General features: G+C 50.8%; 1 protein-coding gene across 1 annotated transcript in view; it reads left to right on the top strand.

Annotated features, from left to right (window-relative positions):
- Positions 1–227: 227 nt before the first annotated feature.
- Positions 228–12,675, top strand: part of LOC104512270 (BTB/POZ domain-containing protein 2) — a gene marked incomplete at its 3' end in the record, with an annotated part of 14,266 nt that continues 1,818 nt past the window's right edge. Inside the window, exons 1-4 of the mRNA XM_010155189.1 lie at positions 228–340; positions 3,844–4,000; positions 9,147–9,252; positions 10,035–10,232. Coding sequence (XP_010153491.1) covers positions 258–340; positions 3,844–4,000; positions 9,147–9,252; positions 10,035–10,232 — 544 coding nt within the window. The remainder of the gene's footprint in view (positions 341–3,843; positions 4,001–9,146; positions 9,253–10,034; positions 10,233–12,675) is intronic.

A 12,675-nucleotide genomic window follows, 5' to 3' on the forward strand; every position in this document is an offset into this window, starting at 1 on the left:
GCTGCAGCTGAAGTCGCTTGCAGCTTTGGTGTTTGGGCAGTAAACGAACAGAAAGCCTCACCCTCCCTTCACTTGCAAAACATTCTTGTGTTAAAGCTAGGAAGGGTTTGCTTTGCCTGGGGGTGGCCTTGGGGAACAGCCACCAGCCTGAGGTTGTTTTTGAAGGTGAGTATGGTTTAACATAAGCAGTGTTTTTTTACTTGTTTGCTTTTAATGGTAGGTTTGTGCTGGCTGTGGGCAGTGCCGTCTTCGATGCGATGTTTAATGGTGGAATGGCCACAACTTCGACAGAGATTGAACTGCCTGACGTGGAGCCTGCTGCCTTCCTCGCTCTGCTAAAGTAAGCTCGTGATGTACAGGATAACTGGGATGAACAGACTTACTGGAGAGAAGGATATTTTTAGTGAAAGCGGTGAACTATTCTGTGGAGTGGAGATTAAGTTCCTAAATAAAATGCCTTTGTGTTGATCTGTTTGAGGGTGTTTCAGTGCTGGTGTTAAATCTCTCTTTTCCCAGGTAAAAGTCAAGTTTATCTACAAAAATACCACTTATGCTTTGGTTTAGCAATAGTGAAATGAATATAGAATCATAGAATGGTTTGGGTTGGAAGGGACCTTAAAGCTCATCCAGTTCCAACCCCCCTGCCATGGGCAGGGACACCTTCCACTAGACCAGGTTGCTCCAAGCCTCATCCAGCCTGACCTTGGACACTTCCAGGGATGGGGCATCCACAGCTTCTAAAAAGTTCCCCCCAGCTTCCTTGTAGTCCCCTTCAGGCACTGGAAGGTGCTATAAGGTCTCCCAGGAGCCTTCCCTTCTCCAGGCTGAACATCCCAACTCTCCCAGCCTTTCATCATAGCAGAGGTGCTCCAGCCCTCTGATCATCTTCATGGCCTCCTCTGGACTCGCTCCAACCTGCTCTCCTGCTGCTGCTTTGCAGGATGGGCAAAACTAAACTGGATAGCTTATAATTCCATAAATATGTTGTTATATGTGGTTACACCGTGAACGTGCAGCAGTGGGGAGGCGTTCCGGTCAGCAGTTGGAGTATGTGCACGTGCTGGCCCGTGTAGTTAAGTTGATGTTCGCCCTGTTCAGACTTTGTCTCTTAAATTCTTGTTCATGAATTGGTTTGTTCTGATCCAAATGCTATTTGGGATAACTGGGGAAAAGTAATCCTTTTAAACCCCTGTACGTTATGAATACTTGGAGCTCATTTGGGTTACGGGCAAATGAGCAAGTTACAACAGGTAGGCAGGGGTGTGAAACGAGTGTCAGTCACTATGTACAGTGTCTCCCCCCGTGCCTGATGTTTTGGAGTTCTGGTTCTGAATTTACACTTCCAGTGTGCCTTGAGAATCCGCACGCTGGGGGAGGGGGGAGGAAGGGGCCGTAACATCCTATTCACCGATTTCTTTAAGCTCGGCTGGTGCTGTATAGCATCCAGCAGCCATCCTGAATATGTGCTGAAGTCATTGTCCCGTTTCTATAGGATTGCTGTAACCTACTTCCAGGAGTTACCAGGCCTGTGCTCTTGACATGTTCCCCGCTTGCTTCCTGCTGGGAACAATGACTATATATAGCCCTGGCACGCTTCTTGCTTTACCTTCAGAAAGTGCTTCGGTCATGACTGTGCTGTCTTAGATTTTAGATTGATCTTTGCTAGAATGAAAGGCCAGAAATAATAGGGAACCCTTAGCCCTCTCCCCTTTGGCTCATTCTAAACCAGGCACCAGCACATGGGGAATCCCTCTAATTGGCTGTGACTGCCAGCCAGGCAGATCTCTCTGGAGTGCAGAGTGAGTATCTGTAACACTTGGTGAAGCTAAAATACGAAGTGAATTAGAGGCAAAGTCACGTTGTTTCCCTGCCAGTGCTGAGATTTCAGCACTTGCATAAATGCCGTATTGGAAGAGAACCCTCATCTGAAAAGACTAAGGTGAGGAGTTTGGGTGGATTTCAGTGGAAATGTGTGTATTTTGTATAGAGAAACAGTGGGGTTACCACATCGCAGTGCCTCCGCAGCTTGCAGTTGTGCTGCAAGGTAGCTGTGCTCACACTCTGGTAATGTTTAGATCCTTCAGTCTAGAATCAAACTGTCACTTTTAAAATGCTCAGCCCTTAAACGTGCCAAAGGAAGTTTGGGTGCTGCGCTCCGGTAGGAAGCTGACCAGGTATGTGGTATGAACCTTCCTCGGGCAAAACCAGTCCTTCCAAACGCTGATCTGAAATGGCAGCTGATCCTTACAGATGTCCCTGGACTTGGTCCAAGCCCTGACCTAACGCTGTAGGATCAGGAGCTTATCGAGGGACAAAGTGCCCATCCTGAATATTCAGCAGAAGGTCCCTTCTGGACACGAGATTGTGGCTGTGGGCTAGTGGCCTTTAGTAGGTCTGTGGTAGTTGTGTAGGAGATCCATTATTATTATTTCCATTGTAACGCAAAGAATATTTTTGATTGTCTGGGGTTATAATGTCAATCTTCTTTTAAATTGATACTGCATTTTTTCCACGGTCGGAGCCTCTTAGTCGTACTTTGTTTGGAATATCGTAAAAATTAATACTAACATAGCCGTGGCAGTAAACAGAACTGGTTGTTTTTAGAGCAACTCTGTCCTTTAAGCTTGTAGTAGAAAGGATTACTTAGTGAAAATAGGACTGGTGAAGGGATGTGTGCGGAATACATTCACGGGCCTGTGGCTTGATGCTGTTATTAACAGAGCAGCACAAAAGCCTGCTTTCAGCAGCGATGAGAGCGCTTCCCTTCCTGTGAATCCTACTGTTTATGCTTCTCTGAATTGCATCCCATCCCTCTCTGGCTGGAGGACCAGGAGCTCCACTGGTGCTCTGCAGCAAGTCCCTCCAGGCAGGGACTCTGGCACCCCCTGGGCGAGCCCCGCTGCTGCGTGCAGCCTCCAGGACAGCGGCCGCGCCGCCTTGCTGAGCCCCTTCGGAGAAGCAGCCTGGGGAACGCCAGGCGCAGTTCCTCCGGGCTTCCTGCCTTTCGGATCCTGATTGGCAAATGCTCGACTGGTTAAAGGACAAACAGTAAACAAGGACTCGGTGTGGGGTTAGGGCTAACATCGCGTGTGTCCCTGGTTTTCCTGCCCCCAGCCCGCGGGCTCCTTGATCAGCAGGCTTGGGTCTGAGGGGCTCGGTCAGGCTGGCTGTGAAGACCTTTGTTTGTATGAATGCACTGCCTTGTTTTGGCCTAACAGCGAGGGCCGATGCTCTGCTGGCAGCGGGGCAGCCCTTGTTTTTCATTTCAATTAACACTTGCTTTATGCTGAAGTTGTGCTGTGCTTTAACGTCAGCGTCACGGACGGGAAGGGTTCTGTACGTAAAGGGAGGAGACAAGCGGGGTCTAGGTACACAACACCTTGCCTGCGGTGGATGTCTGAGTGCTTCTGATCACTTCTGAATTACCCTGTATAACGGAGCTTCTCTCTGACGCAGACCCGCAGCATTGAATTTTTGTCCTCGTTTAGTCCAGTTGAAGAGCCCAAACTTAATTTTAGGAACACTTGGCCAGAGACCGTTCTAGCCTAGCATAAGTGGCAGGCTGAACAGCTCGCTGGCTGTGGGATGCTAGGCAGTTCGAGGTGCTTTGGCAGGTAGCCTGGCCATTTCATTCATCAAAAGTTACACTAAAGAGTTCTTTTCTTAAAAAAAGCTCCTTGGTAAACCAGAGTCAGCGGAAAAGATGTGAAACCCCTTCCGTGTCTCAGGGGTAGGGAATGGGCCAGGATGATGGGCAAAAGCACAAACGTGGCTTTTATGAATTACCAGGGGGCAATTACCTTACTGACTTCACCAGAGCGACGTTTGTTTGTGTGTTTTCAGATTCCTTTATTCAGATGAAGTTCAGATCGGACCAGAGACTGTTATGACAACACTTTACACAGCTAAAAAATATGCAGTTCCAGCCCTTGAAGCTCACTGCGTGGAATTCCTTAAAAAAAACCTCCGAGCAGACAACGCGTTCATGCTGTTAACACAGGTGAGTTCGCAGCCCTGTGCGTGGAGTCCCTTGAGGAGGGTCTGTCACAGCAGGAAAATGGGAGTTACCACCCAAAACGCAGCAGTTCTGCGTGGTTTTGATCCCCACCTCACAGGACTCTGGTGCTGCTGAGCAGGTTCTCACGAAGAACAGTAAAACACAGCAAATGTTGCTGCCATTTCAGAAGTGTTTTCTCTTTCGGTGTGGCAGGAGATTCCTTCCAGAGTGTGAGCTGGGGAAGAAATTAGTAGGGTGGAAAAAATTCACCTGCCAAGAAGAAATGTGGAAGGAGAGGATTTTCGCTTGTTCAGGTTCAGGGCTGGTGTAATAAGCTTTCTCTGTGCAAAGCTTGCTGCATCTGGCTAGTCAGACCTTCTCTGGGGGGCTTTTTTTGCAACAGTGTCCCTCAAAGGGGGATGAAAGTCAAAAAATGCAACTTTGCCATGAGTGCTTGGGTTTACTTTCCTAGGAGAGGGACAAAGTGATCTCTTTCTCAGCCTGCTGCAGCCCCCTCCCGCTGTACCGAGGGCATGCACACCCGGAGTTACAGGGCAGCTGCCTTTCCGGACTCTGTGAGGTGGGTTGTGCGTCCTTATGCCCCTCTCTCTGACCCGATCTGTGGGGGTTGGACTCCTCCATCTTTCATTTGACTCTTGTAAGCGGCAGAGTAGTGACAGTGTTTACAGGTTCGGTTCATTTTGGGCAAGATCAAGCTTTGCATGCAGGTTGGTAGAATCAGCATCACTGTCCTTCCTAGAGCCATGTTCTGGTCCTTGCCACCCCCCTGCTCACAGCTGCTGACGTAGCAGTGACTGCTGCAGTGCCATCACCTGTGGGAGGTGTAGGAGCAAGAAACAAGTAGGCATTGTGTGTGTGAGATTCTTCCCTTTAGGGAAGGGGATGGCTCTGGAGGAGTATCTCTGATCAGCCAGCTTGGGAAAGCTGCTGTGATTTCTGATGTGAACCCCTCTGCAAGGTGCGTTTTTCACAGCTGCCCTGCCTCGGGCACCAGCGCTCTAGGATGGTCTGGCTCCCAGGGTTGGCCTGGCTTGCCCAGCGTATCTTGCCACAGGCTTTTTTCCTCCTTGTCAGGTGTACAAGTGTTTTTCGGGCTCTGACTGTAGCTGTTGCATCGGTGTCAGCGGCTACGCCAGCAGTTTTCTTGTGGAAATTGAAGCAGTGTTGCCCTAAAGCAGCGCTGGCCCGAAGCAGTAGCTGTTGAGCTCTGTTTGCTGTGGTTAGGCTGGGCTTTTCTTTGAGCTTCACCATTTGGACCAGGTTCTCAGAGCAGTTCCACGTCACGTTGCTGTTGCAGATGCCTCAGTCCTGGGATTCAGCTATTGCTGCAGAATACCACCTCCCTCTTCACACATCATTTTTTTTTTTTCTTTCTAACTTGGCCCCTTTCCACATGCCATAGCGGGGTGAGGCAGCCTCCGAGACGTGGAGGTAGTACGATGCACCTCCCCGGAGAAGATTTAGGACTTGAAAAATCTTGCTTGAGTGATGGTAGCCAAACCTGCGCTCCCGGCTGACGTGTGGTAGGACAGTTGTAACTGCCTGCAGCACTCCTGTTCGTTGGGTCCCGCAGCCTGCGTTCGGAAAGGCCAGGAGCTGAGAAGAGGGCTGTCCTGTAGGCTGTAGTTTTGAAGAAGCATCTTACTCCAGCTGTCACCTCACAGGGTTCGAGGTGTCAACTTTCTGGTCTTTGTGGCGGGGTCTTTGCAGCGTGCTAGGTCTCTGCAGCCTGACTCGGCAGCTTTGGCAAGGTAACATGTAGGTTCACAGTGACTTCCTGCAAGTCACAAACATCCTTCTGTGGCAAAGGAGGAAGGTGTCCTAGTTTTTCAGATACTAAAAACAAGATAGTGCCTGGCACTCTGTCAGCTGCACTGGGGCAGCTGAAATGCCAGATGGAGGCAGGCTTTCCTGGTTCCTTTTGTTTGTGGCTGTGGATTAATTATCAGTGGTGATACCTATCTGGTTTATGTTCACTACTGCAGCATATCAAGTCTTGAAAACGTTTGAGTCTGGTTTGCCTTGAGAAACGTATCTGTGTCTCAGTGACTGGCTGCGTGAGGTGCCTCACTTCATGCGTCTGTCCCCAAAATGCTCTCGGTTCTGGTCCTTCAGTGTGAAAATTGGCCTCTGTTTTTCTGCTTTTACTACAACAAATTGACGATTTGTACAGTTACAGACCTGAGATGCATCTCGTACAAAACATTTCCCAACAGGGTTGAGATTGTGGATCTAAGACCACAGAGCCCCAAACCTCCTTTCTGCGTATTCTTACTGAATCCTGCTGGTCCAGCAACTGTCGTTGGTAGTGTTTCAAGCAACTGCTAATCTCTGGCAGAAATATCAGTGGCAAATAGCTTTCCTAATGGACTCTGCCTCACAGTGAGCTGTGATCCTCTTTCGTGCCAGACGTACATGCAGATGTCACTTTGATCAACAAGGAAATAATAGTTTGCCTGAAGCTGCTGCGAGGGAGAACTCTGCGAGCGTAACGTAAGCCTTCACGTGTCAGAAGGGAGCCACTACACTAGTAAAGTCTGAGTCAGTCACAGCTCGTGGATGCCAAGAGTGCAAGGCACTGGCAGTCCTCCATCCCTGGGAGCAGATGACGACTCCTGAAGCTTCCCTGGTCCCTGAGAAAATAGGGACTTGTTTCAGCTCTCTGCACTTGATGTCTCAGCACCGAAGCCTTGCTGAGCTCTGCAGCCCACGAGCAAGGGTGAAACAGATGCTCGGTGGTGCTGGCCTCTGAGTGACTGGATTCCCAGCCCAAACCACAACTGTTAAGCATCACCTGTGGCAGGGAGTTTAAGTTCCAGGGTATTCTTGCTCTAATGCTGGGTGTGATGTTAAGGCAGGCGCTTCCTAAATAGCACAACGAAAGGATTGGAAATAAGAGGTCAGCACTGTGGCTTCTGTAGGTTCATTTCTGCTCATGGTAGGCACAGGGTTGGTAACGTGTCTTTGTTGTCCAGGGGGACCTGAAGTGGCCATGTAACTGGTACAAGGCTGCACTTAGGTTGGGCAGAGAGATGCTGAGCAACTCTCCAAGCTGTGTGCAGACTTTGTTTGAAACAGTAACCTATTCTGGGGGGAATTCTGTAAGGTAACTAGATTAGAGTAGTTGTTTCTGTGCAAAATGTGCAAATGCACTACGCAGGCTGTGTACCACGCAGGGGTTTGCGCATCTCCCCCCGGACACGTGCAGTGTGCCTGCAAAGTGTGCTTGCTAATACGTGAGATCAGTGTGGCTCTGTTCTTGCAGAATGAGCTGTCTCTGCATATTCCTAGAATGAGCAGGCTGGAGTCATTGGGCAAAGCTTTCTTCTAAACATAAAAAATTATCATAGAATCGTTTAGGTTGGGAAAGATGTACAAGATCAAGTCCAACCGTTAACCCAGCACTGCCAGCTCCACCACTAAACCCTGTCCCTGAGCACCACATCTACATGTCTCTTAAATCCCTCCAGGGCTGGTGACTCCACCACCTCCCTGGGCAGCCCGTTCCAATCCTGACAGCCCTTTCTGTGAAGAAATTTTCCCTCATACCCAATCTGAACCACCCCTGGTGCAAATTGAGGTCTTTTCCTCTTGTCCTATCGCTGGTCACTTGGGAGAAGAGACCGACCCCACCTCTCTGCACCCTCCTTTCAGGGAGTTGCACAGAGCGATCAGGTTTGCCCTGAGCCTCCCCACAGATCCCTCAGCCATTCCTCACAGGAATTGTGCTCCAGACCCTTCCCCAGCTCTGTTGCCCTTCTCTGGACATGCTCCAGCCCCTTAGTGACCTTCTTAGAAGAGCCCGCCCCCACCTCTCTGCACCCTCCTTTCAGGGAGTTGCACAGAGCGATCAGGTTTGCCCTGAGCCTCCTCCAGGCTGAACCCCCCCAAGCTCCCTCAGCCATTCCTCACAGGAATTGTGCTCCAGACCCTTCCCCAGCTCTGTTGCCCTTCTCTGGACATGCTCCAGCCCCTTAGTGACCTTCTTGTAGTGGGGGGCCCAAAACTGAACACAGGGTTTGAGGTGTGGCCTCACCAGTGCCCAGTACAGGGGCACAATCCCTGCCCTGGTCCTGCTGGCCACACCGTTCCTGATGCAGGCCAGGATGCTGTTGGCTGCCTTGGCTACCTGGCACGTGCTGGCTTATACTTAGCCGCTGCCAATTAACATGCCCTAGTGACCTTCTTGTAGTGGGGGGCCCAAAACTGAACACAGGGTTTGAGGTGTGGCCTCACCAGTGCCCAGTACAGGGGCACAATCCCTGCCCTGGTCCTGCTGGCCACACCGTTCCTGATGCAGGCCAGGATGCTGTTGGCTGCCTTGGCTACCTGGCACGTGCTGGCTTATACTTAGCCGCTGCCAATTAACATGCCCCCTGGGTCCTTTTCTGCCAGGCAGCTTTCCAGCCCCTCATCCCCAAGGCTGTGGCACTGTCTGGGGTTGTTCTGGCCCAAGTGCAGGACCCTTGGCCCATCCATCCAGCCTGTCCAGGTCCATCTGCAGAGCCGTCCTGCCCTCAGGCAGATCAACTCTCCGACCCAACTCTGTGTCATCTGCAAAGTGACTGGGGGTGCCCTCGATCCCCTTGTCCAGGGCACTGATAAAGACGCTGAACAGAACTGGCCCCAGCACTGCTCCCTAAGGAACAAACGCCACGTGTGACCGGCCGCCGATGGGATTTAACTCCATCCACTACAGCCCTTTGGGCCCAGCCAGTTCGTAACCCAGTGGAGTGTATTGCCCACCCAAGCCATGAGCAGCCAGCTTCTCCAGGAGAATGCTGTGGGAAACGCCATCAAAGGCTTTGCTAAAATGACGTTGTAAGAATTCCCCATGCTCAGCTGGCATGGCCAGTATGGCACTAGAAAGGACTGTCGCCATGTTAACTGGGGGGGTGTTAGCCCAGGGCCGTGTCTGAAGACATGCACAGCTCAGGCAGAGCTAATGCCGAATGCAGGTTGTTCTAGCGTCTGCCTTCCCATGCCTGTGAGACTGCTGCAGCTCAGTGAGCCCGCGGTGCAGTCAGGCGTAGGATTGCTAATGAAGATGGGCTTTGGGGGAGAAGAGGGGATCCTTAGTGTAAACTTCAAAATACCTTTTGTGTTAATGAAGTTTCTTCGTTACTAGGCGAGACTTTTTGATGAGCCGCAGCTGGCCAGCCTGTGCCTGGAGAACATCGACAAGAACACGTCGGACGCCATCAATGCGGAGGGGTTTACGGACATTGATCTGGGTAAGCTGCTTTCCCTCCTCCCCTCGCGTGCTTTCACAGCAAGCCAGCCTCTGCAGCGACGGGAGCTTAATACTTGGCACCTCTCCTCATGGCTCTGCTGCTCTGGACCGATGTGCTGAACGACCTCTGGCACTCGGTGGCTAGAGCCAGGGCGTTTGCAAAAGGGCATGCTTGCCTGCAGAAATATCCTGGAATCTGCTTACTTCGGTGCAACTTGATTTTTCTGGGCTTGATACGGAGCCTGTTTCCTCTGTTGATGTTGGCAGGTTTTGGGTGGGTGTAACTTGCCTTCTTTTGTGGAGTTGGCATCATTCCCTGAGTCTTCGTGAGTTTTTGGAGTTAAAAAGGTGCTGTGTTCTTTAGAAGCAAGAGCTGGCTATTTTAATTATCGAATGCAGGTTCTAAACTTGCTGGGCACATTTAATAATCATTAAAATTCAGACTTTAACCTTCTTGTAACGAGATGGACTGTGGAGGCAAGGCACGGGTAACCTTCTGGCTCTTGTGCTGCTTGCTTCTTCCAGATTTGATGTCAGGTAAGTCGCAGTTCGTTTACTGCACTTCATTAACGTGCCAGTGCAATGGGCAGTTTGCTGCTCCACTGAGTGGCTCATGGAATATGCAGATACGTCTTCCCTAGAGGCTGCAGGCAGCACTTTTGGGAGATGCCATGTCTGCAATTGCTTCTCTCACCTTGGCTGTACGTGGGGTACTTCTGGTGAGTTAAAGTGGGGTGACTTGGGCTAGTGCCTGAAGTTGTCGCTCTCTGTCCTGCCTTGCAGATACCCTGGTTGCGGTGCTGGAGAGGGACACCCTGGGGATCCGGGAGGTTCGTTTGTTTAATGCAGTGGTTCGCTGGTCAGAGGCTGAGTGTCAACGGCAGCAACTTCAGGTGATTCCAGAGAACAAGCGGAAAGTACTGGGCAAAGCGCTTTCTCTTATCCGCTTCCCATTGATGACTATTGAGGAGTTTGCAGCAGGTAACTGAACAAAGGCGTTTCTGGCAACCCTAGTCTTTGTTTTTCCTGAACTGCAGAGGATCAAGTATATGAAAGTGGAGTTGCTCTGTGTATCCTGTACTAATTTAAATCTGAGACTGTCCCCTGTTCCTGTTGGTCTGCAAAATGTACTGTGTGAATGCTGTTTTCATCCGTGATCACTCTCTTGTTTTAAAGACCATGGTGCTCCATCAGGTAGGAGAAGTCAGATCACAGCCGGCTCTTTGTGCTCGTAGCATGTTTAGAAGGTTACTTCTCGTTCAGTTGGGAGCAGAGGTCCAGAAGGGTTCACGTACTTTCCTTTCAAACCACTCCAAGCGTTTAAAGGACACAAAGCTAACGGAGTAGCAAATAAGTGATGTTGATTGTAGCCTGCCCCCAAAGAGAACGGAGGATCTTTCTCCCCCCTTTGCTGCCGCTGGTAACCAGTGGTGATGTCGGCTGTGTTTTGCTGATGCCACTCAGAGCAGAGCCCCGGAACAGAACAAACTTCAAAAATGTTCCTCGAGCCGAAGGGCTGGCCTTGCTTAGTCTGGGTCTCAAAGCATTTTTCAAGTTTACATTAAGATCTGGATCTACAGAGATGTCTAAATCATCAAACAGTTTTGACTGAAGAGATTTCTGTTCTGTTTTCACTGCCTGTTGTCTTTCACTTCACACTCTGGTGATTCTCCAGGGATTGAAAACTGGCAATGGGCTTAAATAGTTTTCATGCTGAAAGACTCTGTGGAGCCATGTTCAAAACTGAAACTTGTTTGAGGCTGCAGTTATGTGTACAGAGAAATAAAAGGGGTCACTGACACCGTTTCCTTTGCAAATCACTTCTTGAGGCAGAGATGGCGTCAGCTGATCGACAGTTAATGTTCATCCTTAAGACGAAGAGGGATATTAGAAGTAAATCTGTGCTTCGCACTGGGTACCCGCTTGCTGTTTTGCCTGGCACAGCTGCGATGTGATCTTAGGGCCGTGAATCTCTTCTGAAACGGCTTGGTGAGGGAGGCAGAGATCCGTTCATCCGCGCTGGGTGACATTCCTTTGTGTTGGCACTGGGTGAAGCCACGGCACGCTGTGCCCCTCGGGGTGCGTCGTGCCGAGCAGCAGCTTCGCGGCAGGTCGCAGGCTGACAGCCCGGGTTGGTGGGAGAGCATGCCCCTTCCGGACGGCGTCACGGCCACCAGCGTAGCTCGTATGTACCAAACTTGGTGTTTTCTGTAGATGCGGTTTCTTTCAACCCTTCCATCATTCTGTCTTGCTGGGAGCAGTGTGTTCCTTTTGGCATCTTTGGGTTGAAGCCTTCGAGCTGGGAACATCAGTGCCTCCTCCCCACACTGTCACAGTTGCCTCTTCCACTTGGATCTTTGGGTAGTCCTCTTGCTTCGAGGGCAGCTGACGTTCTCTGTGTCCACTTCAGAGGTCGCACAGAAGACACCCTAAAGCTGAGAGGCTGCGCTGGGCAGCTCTTCCTTAAAGAAGGGGCTACCCTGGAATTGCTTCAGCTCACGCCTTTTTCTGGGTTTGAGTGGCTGGTCGCAGCAGAGGTAGGGAGAGGGAAACCACTCCCCTCCGCCCCCTCTCCGCAAAGCAAAACAAGGGATTTTTAGAGGCAGTGCTTTCCCCAGTTTATTGTAGAATCTGGTATTGCACATGGAGTTTTGCTTGAAGGTGTAACTGGCAGATGTGTCACTCCCTTCCCTCAGAGCAGGTAATCTGAAACGCTGCGGAGTTGGACTGCCGCAGCGCAGGATGAGCTGAGACATGCTCGGTGACGGCTGACTTCTGCTGAGCAAAAACCCGTAACCTCATTTAGCTGCTAGCAGTCAACTTCCTTAAATTCTTTCATCTCCACCTATTGCAGCCTTGGAGCGTCTGCGTAACGGCGTGCTGACTGTAACCAACTACAAGTAGTTTTGGACCGAGTAGTGGGCAGTTGCTCCCCACATCAGAGAGCACGTGCGGGGTAGTCTGGTTGCTGCTAAAAGCCTCTTGCAAACAGCGGTGCAGAGCAGCTGTTGACTCTTGTGCTGATGTCCTGGTTCAGCACCCTGCGACCAGCTCGGCTCGCTCGCTCCTGACTCCTCTTCCCACTGCGATGGGGAGGAGAAGGTACAAGGAGAGGTGCTTGGGTCGGGACAAGGACAGGGAGGGATCACTCACCAGTTGTGGTCATGGGCTCAACAGGCTTGCCTTGGGGAAAAAATTGGATTGGTAACAAATTAAATTAATCAGAGCAGGATAATGAGAAATAAAACCAGACCTTAAAAACACCTCCCCACCCTCCCTTCTTCCCGGGCTCAGCGTTGCTCCCCGTTTCTTTCCCTCCTCCACAGCGGCACAGGAGCATGAGGAATGGGGGTTGTGGTCAGTCCATCACACGGTGTCTCTGCTGCTCTTTCCCCCTCGGGGCAGGATACTCACACCTCCCCCA

The sequence above is a fragment of the Eurypyga helias genome, unplaced genomic scaffold, assembly GCF_000690775.1.
Source record: "Eurypyga helias isolate BGI_N326 unplaced genomic scaffold, ASM69077v1 scaffold2797, whole genome shotgun sequence".
NCBI classification, from domain to species: domain Eukaryota; kingdom Metazoa; phylum Chordata; class Aves; order Eurypygiformes; family Eurypygidae; genus Eurypyga; species Eurypyga helias.